Below are 8,235 nucleotides of genomic sequence, written 5' to 3' on the forward strand. Positions count from 1 at the left end.
ATTTTGCCAAAACATGAAAGTTGTAGCATTCTGTCTTAGCTTTCAAATGCCTCTAAGAACACCTGAATTAGACTTTTGTACTCTGAGATATGTCCATTACAGTGTAACGCGGTTGAAAAGCCGACAAGTTAGATTTTGGTTTTGTAATTTGAGAATTTGACTAAGTTGCACTAGAAACTGGACTAAGTGACCTTCATGAACATTGTAACCCTGTGTCTTAGCTTCGAAACGGCATAGGTTGCGCCTCAATCCGATAAACGTAGCCTCGGATATGTTATTTCCGCATTCATACGTCGAATCTGTCTTGTGCTAAATTGAATTTCTGCACTTGTTACTGTTGTGATTCTTGTTATTATGATATTGTGAGCCTATGGAACGGCTCTTGACATGAATTGCTGATATATGTGATGTTGGGTTCTGGTTGAGGAAAAATAATGAAACCTAAATGGCTGAAAAAATTAGGTAAACACAAAGGGCATGCTGCCCGAATTTTTACTCGAGAATTAGAAAACTATATTAGCGACTTGAGTAAAGGCTAAGTGATTATCACTTGAACTGGCAATGACCTTTGCTACTTTGTTTAGCGAGGGTTATACGTTAGGACATGGCCGAACTTGTACCCTTGAGGAAAAGACATAATGGCCAATGTAAACTTGAATTTCCTTGTACTTTCAACTCAAGTGTTATTTCCAAGCATCTATGTTACAAAACCTTACGATTTGAAAAGCGAGCAAGTGTTTCACGAGTGTCTTTCAAATGAATTTCAATTGGTCGATTCTTAATGAACGGAACGTTTAAGTTTCGAATCCTACTCGTGTTTCAAAGTTCTCAAACTGAAATTTTATCGCAAATTTGGACTCCAAATCCGGAGTACCACCTCGACGCGAGAACTAGAAGCACTATTGTGGTGAGTACTTCCAAATATCCGATTGTACTTGATACATATGTTCCTTACTTGACTTGTTTGATTACATGAAAATAAATGATAATGCAAGGGTGTACTTTACCGCACTTGCCCTAGTATGACTTGTTCTTGCTATTGATCGTACTTGACTTGTTGTATATGTACTTGAAATATGTTTTGCCTGGAATTCCAGAAACCCTGTGGCTAGTTAATCGAGTCGAGCCGGCAAGGGCCTGGTCGATTAGATAACAAACCCTGGGTCACTTGTAATGTCGAGTGGAGTGCTATCTCCTCGACTAAACGGTATACTCGAGTATTACCACCCGTGTTTTGTGTGACGTGCGGGCCCGAAAAAGGGGGTTGATCGGTGGACGGAAATTGGCGTGTAGTGAAGTTTATTTTGGACTTGTTATTACGTGAAAGTTGACGGAGAGTCAACTACTAATTGATCAAGCTGGAATGGAGCCGAGATATGATTACCGTATCCTTATATATGAATGCAAATCTGATATTTCTTGGCTAATTGAAGTACTATTTTCCCTGATTTGACTTGTTTGCTCGCTAATTCACTATTACTATGTTATTATTTGCTTTATTGGCCAATTTGATATTTGGAACTTCATTGAGTTTCGACTCACCCTATTAGTTTTGTTTTCCTTACAGGGGTACGAGCGAAACGTGAGAAGTGTAAAGGCTAGCGTAGTCTAGTTACTTTAGACTTTGTTTTGAATTTTGGTTTTGTACTCGCGCTATTCCTCGAATGGAACATTTTGTACTTGGACTGTATACGTTTTGAACTAGTTTAAGTTTATCGAGACTTTGTACCTAGTTTTCTATCAATGTAAATTATAAGCTTGAATTGTGAATGTTATCTATGGTTCTTGGTTGTGTACACGTGATTCGAGTGAGTGAGTCCTGGCGAGAGTTGGGCAGGCAGTCCGCCGAACCCTCTGGTACGCCTTAGGGGGAGGTGGGGTCGTCACACACTCTCTCTCTCTCTCTCTCTCGCCCTTGTGTTACTTTGTCTATTTCTGTCTACTGCCTTGATCAGAGCCAAATTTACGCAATGCCTCTTTAACGGTTTACAACTAAAAAGATAAGACATACTTTTAACAACTCAGCAACTTGGGACAATGCAGAGTGAGGAGAGAAATTTTCATCAAGATGAGTGAGAGGGCAAAGGGAATATCATACTAGATATCGATTGCTTCTAAGACATGATGGACAATGCAGAGTGAGGACAGAAATTTTCATCAAGGTGAGTGAGAGGGCAAAGGGAATATCATGCTAGATGACATGTTTCTAAGGGAATATCGATTGCTTCTAAGACATGACATGTTTAAGGATGGTTAATGGATGATGTCACAACAAACTGAATAATACCTGATACACTGCTTCAACCACAATATAGCGCCTCAGCTTCTCTGCACGCTTGTTCCCTTTGGTGACCTTCTCTAGCATATCTCTTAAAGACTCCATGTCATTGTGTTTGAAATATACTACTGTACTTCTGGAAAGCTGAAGGCCATTTTGAATTGCCCAGTGCACACCCTCATCCCTGCAAGAGCAACAATCCCTTTGACAACTCATACAAAACCTTTCAGACAAATTATTGTGATAAATTTGCAAGTCAACAGCTGAAAGAAACAGATATACAAAATTTGGATGAATCATGACCGACTAACATCATGTAATGATGATTGATGCCTTGTACCATGAGGGAACGGGTAGACAAGATATAACTATCACATAAATAATATCCAACATCATTGCTCAACAGGGTGGCTAATATATGCAACAAAGTAGCATGAACGAAAAGAAGAATAAGATGATGATGATAAGAGACAGAAAAAATTAATTAGGAAAGCAGGAGGAAAAAGTCAAAAGAAGTGGCAAAGAAACAGAAGATAACCAAAACTTTGAAAGGAAGAGATGTTTCAGTACCTAAAATTTATCAGCAATTCTACTAAGACATTTTAATCCCCTTTACATAGTGCCATTAATGATATGTACTTGGACTCAGATCCCCAAGCAAAGAAACATCAGTAGATGATTAATTCCTGCTATTCATTAATGAGCTAAAAACAGAAAAATCAGAAACACTCACGCAACAATGACATCTCCCTTCTTGCAAAATGCTGGAATGGCACTAAACATGGTGGAAAGTCCATAAGAGTAAAGTATGGAATCTGGAGTGCCCAAAAACTTTGCTATTCTGGCCTCACAATCAAGGTGGACATCTGTACCAAAGATTAAAAGATAATTGAGTGTCACAATGCCAAGTTAAGGGAGAAAATTTCAACCATGCTCATTGCAGTTCTGTAAATGATTAAATTAATTTATACCTATTGTTCCATAAAATCCACGAGGACCACAAGAACCGGCACCATATTTCTCCAATGATTCTGTACATGCTTCCTGTTGCACAAGTTAGGAATAAGGGATCTGTTTAAGAAAATTCAACAGCACAAGATACCATTGACAGGAAAAGTAGCTTCTCCTTACAAGTAACTTGCCATGTCCGACTAATCCTAGGTAATTTGCTGAAGCAAAGTTAATAACTTCTGTGCCATTAATTAACGTATGTGACCCTGCAGCACTGCAAAGATACACCTGTTAATCACAATGTAGTCTTAACTGCAGTAAAATCAGAAATTGAGATACTCAAAGGAATTGTTTACTTAAACAAGTGAAGCATCACTGCTTTATTCATCACCTGGAGTCATACCATCACAGAACCAACTATTGGAATGAGGCCATTGAAACAGATGGACCCATTTCATTCAATAAAAATCAGTTAAAATTGCATATTTCCTGTCACACTTACTTTACTTATACTATCCTTTTCCTTGACAATTTCCAGACAAAATTCTATACTTCTATTTACCCCTTAAAAAAAGTCCAACTTTACTAACCATGGTCCTCACAAAAGCCAAACTTGAACATGAAATTACTATGTAGAGGCAGAATAGCCTGGCTTTACCTCTCCAATATCGGAGGTTCATATCTCATCTCATCTGTCATTTTAGGAATTAGAGGTTCAGGAACCCATTCATCACATAGCTCATCAATCTCCTGAAAATTATCAAAGTAAAGTGCACTTGTCAGATCAGCCTGGTGAACACAATTTAGAAGACGGAGACACCAAAATGTTAAGAGGTTGGATCCAGTCACAAGACATAGAATAATTCTTTCATGCAATTTAGGCTCCACAATTTTGTGCAAACTTCACCTTTGTATACTTTTATTGTGATAAGACAGGTAAGACCACATGCAGTGTAGCCCACCTTCTCATGGTCAGTTTTCTTTAAAGACAAAAAAAAATGTAAACTAATATCAATTAGTGAAAAAAGAGACACAAATTGAATTATTTTCAGACGCGCATGCGAGAGAGAGAGAGATTGCAACTTTAACATCATATAAATAGATACATATTAGGGCAAAACAAACTTACCATCTTTAGATGCACTACAAGTTCAAATATATGCACTTTGCAGTCTTTCTTTTCTGAAGTGCACCAACTTGATTGCATTTGGCTGAAGAAATCTTTCATGCTTCTCTCTCTCTCTCTTTAAAAAAAAATTCCTTGCTTTCATACAATGTGATATCTTTCTTCTATATCTCTCCAGAAAGGTTTATGTCTAAAAAATGCTATGATTCTACTCCTTTAAATCCTAAGACTCTCGGAAAGAAAATTTGGCATAGATGAATCTACCAAGCATCTTAGTCAAGAATGTTTGACACCAAAATTCCCACTCTAAGACATGATATGGATAAAGACTGGTCCAGAAAGAACATATACACCAGCCTTATGAGAACAGAGTAACATACATCAACAGAATCTTACAACATTCCTTTTGAGCAATAAACAAGCAATTTTCCTATAGACACATGCAATTCCAGTATCAACAACTTTACATCCAACTCTGAGTATTACTGCAGCCTAATAGCAACTCTCTTACCAGATAAAGAATCAACACATGGAAGTGAAGGAGAAAGAGAAAAGCCCAGATCAAATTCTTTTTCTTTGTCTCAAAGGGAACAACACAACCTAGGCCAACTGAAAAAGTTAAAAAAATGCAAAAAGAAAGTCCTTTGGCAGCTAGGCATCCCTGACAAACCTTCTTTGTCAATGGTCTTTTAGGTGGTTTATAACTCTTCTGCGAAAGAAGAAAAACAATGACCACAATGAGAAGACCCTCCACAAATAGATGCCCTACAAGGAAATAGGAAATGTTATAAACCTCCGAAAAGAGGAGTAAGCATTTGAGCTTTATCTGGTTTCATGAAAAACCTCCAATATTCACTCCAAAGACAACAGCTCTTGCAAAAGGAGCATCAAAAACAAAAGTGAGCCAATCCGATGCAGCTTTTAACATATCCATAGCAATTGATGCCATTGTCCTTAGCTAAATTGCATAAATACAAGGAAACAGCATTCAACCTACAAAGAAGTAAAAAGAAAGACAAACCAAAAAAATTATCATATTGGTATCTACAAATTAAAGGTTGACTAATGGCCTAAAATGATAATGTCACCATCTCAAGCATAAAAAATAACAGATATATCTTGTTAGACATGAAAATCATCTAATATTCTCAACTTAGTAATGAATATATCCAATATCCAACTCTTTGGGGTTTGGGATTGGCAATAAGCATCCTACTTCTCCTAGTGACAGATATCTAGATAGATTCTTCATCTCCTTTACTTTTCCGCACATTCAACTAAAAGAAAGGAGATTTAACACTGAAAGATATTTTAACTGCCCTTGAAGATGCAATGTCAGCGTTACACTAGAAATTGCACCTCAAGGTCCGATAGCCGTAACACATTTCGACAAAGACACCATAAAATTCTGAGATTCTTTATGGTCTAAATGTCTGTAAAAATCCACCATACAATAGTCTTGATTATTACTCTAATCCAGAAAAAGTTATATACGATGAGTTTCATTGTCATAAGATATCAAAAACTTACTAAATGAGGCCTACAAGGCTTTCCAATCATGTGCAATATAGATATGTTTGAACTTTAAATCCCATAAATCTAGCTTATAGTAATGCTCCTGTTTTTAACTAATTCTGCATTCGAACTTAGCTTCATCTTACATTATTGTAAATTTAGTGCTAATAGCAATTAGAAACAGAATTACAAGCATAAAGATGAGATGTTTCTAGCCAGGGCAATAACTCCAATATATTCTTGCAATTAAACCATCCGACCTATATGATCAAGATCACATCCAATCAAACAGTAGCTCCTACAATGATTCATGAATGTGAAAAAGAGAAAAACCAGGAACATATTTGGGCAAATTGTAACACATTGAAACTGGTGATAACAGTGATTTAATCAGATCATATCAATCACTCAAGTAACAATCACATTCTAACATTTTCACCAAAAACTAACACTAATCAACAGCTTAGGAAAATTAAATCTAGTTAAACAGAGGAATTTTAGTGCAGGAGAATAATACAAAAGAGAAAGAGTTAATTTTATTAGTCTGTTTCATTTTTTTCTTTGCTGCACAAAGGAAAATTAAGTTTAATGCCTTTTATAGTTAAAAATCTTTATCAATTAATTTTGTAGTTATTACTTCTGACAAAGTTTGGCTGTTCGACCAGTAAACCCAGTGAACCAGCCACTTAACCGAGTTGGGTTTTTAATTTGATGGAACAAACAAAATGACCCAATAGGTGAAGCCGAACACATTATTTTTGATAAACATTTTTGTACCTCTTTAAATGTTTTGGATTTAAAAGACAACCCATTAGATGTAGTGACTGCAGGCTGTGTTATGTTGCTTGTATAAAATTATTTATTCAATACTTCTGAACTTTTGAAAGTCTATGCTATCAGGTAAATCATTCTCCTAATCTCATTTTAGTATTTCTTTTATTTTTTTTGGTCTAAGATTATAAGAACCAACAACAATGGCAATAATAAAAGCCAATCACAACTCAAACTGGCCCACAAATTGTGGAAATTAAAACTCAATGAGAGAGATTTATGACAGTGCATCAATAGAATCAGAAACTCATCGTTTAGCAACGGGACAGCAGCATTCACATTTTGCAATCCTAATTTCTGTAAGAAAGAAAGCAGCTACCTTTTCTATTTTTCGTCTAAAAGCATCAACGAATCGAAATACAATAAACCAGAAAATACTGCTGTATCACTTTTGTTCAAGTTTATGTGAAAAAATTAGAATGTCCACAAAATTTTTTATCAGTCAACCTGAAAATAAAGGAGAAGCTATTGCCTAAAATCCTCTACAGGTATATGAACAGTAAACCCAAAAATAATGCCATTTTACTCGCAGTTTCTATCCAAATCCATGTAAAACAATCTGAACAAACCAAACATTTTCTATCAAAAACCTGAAAAGAAAGCAGCTTTCTTAATGTATTTTCGTCTAAAAACCTCTACTGAATAATCAACCATTAAACAGAAAAGAATGCCTGATCAATACCACTTTATATTCCAATCAATAAAAATAACCAGAACACACCCAAAATTTTTGTCAAAAAACCAACAACCTAACCCCAAGGCAATGAACTCATATCGAAATGCAAATTGCAGTCTTAATTAATCAACTTACAACTTTCGAAACAATTAATAAACTAACCAACCACAACTTAGAGCACATTGTGAAAACCAATCAAACCAGAAAAAAAAAAAAGAAAGAAAATTCAAATAAAAAAGAAGAAAACTTTGATATCCCAGAATCCGATAATTAGCAGAAGGGATCAGATGATGCGGAGGAAGAAGATTACCTGGGACATTGACGATACTAGTCTGTGCAAGAGGAGACCTCAGACTCTGATCATTTTGCTTCTGGGGTACAAGTAAGTGAAAAACAAAAGCAAGGGGGCTACTATGCAAATGATAAAGAAAATGTAAGTAATAGTTATTTAAAGGGACAATTTCAGAGACTTTCCTTGAGGTTTCTGGTTATTTTACTGGCCTCCCTCCAAGTTTCAAACATTACACTAATATCTCTTGACATTAATTATATTGTAACATTTAGATTCAATCAATAATTATAAAGTAATATTAAAAGAGAGAAAATAATGTGATTCCATCGGTGCCTTTCATTTACTATATTAGTTAATTAATTTAATACTAACTCATACTACATTAAAGGAAATTTTGATAGAAAATAGTTTATGTAACATCATTAGTTGAAACACCAGTATTGCCCTTACTTAAATGTTAAATCAAACGATAACTTAAGCTACCTTATACAAAACTATTAGGGTATTACATGGATAAATACAACAATCACAAGACAATAAAGTGGATATTTGTGCAAATCACAAGG

The 8,235-nt window shown here is 35.5% G+C and overlaps 1 protein-coding gene across 1 annotated transcript; it reads right to left on the bottom strand.

The window, feature by feature from the left end:
* Positions 1–2,287: 2,287 nt before the first annotated feature.
* On the bottom strand, positions 2,288–7,760 carry LOC113758811 (long chain base biosynthesis protein 1-like; the record flags this gene model as incomplete). The annotated part of the gene is made up of 8 exons (XM_027301531.1): positions 7,688–7,760; positions 5,199–5,348; positions 5,026–5,120; positions 3,888–3,979; positions 3,410–3,503; positions 3,250–3,322; positions 3,012–3,144; positions 2,288–2,462 (listed from the first exon to the last, which is right to left on the bottom strand). Coding segments are annotated over exons 2-8 (768 nt in total), but the record flags the coding sequence as incomplete, so codon positions are not given.
* Positions 7,761–8,235: the final 475 nt, after the last annotated feature.

Source organism: Coffea eugenioides, unplaced genomic scaffold, assembly GCF_003713205.1.
Source record: "Coffea eugenioides isolate CCC68of unplaced genomic scaffold, Ceug_1.0 ScVebR1_738;HRSCAF=1465, whole genome shotgun sequence".
Taxonomy (NCBI): domain Eukaryota; kingdom Viridiplantae; phylum Streptophyta; class Magnoliopsida; order Gentianales; family Rubiaceae; genus Coffea; species Coffea eugenioides.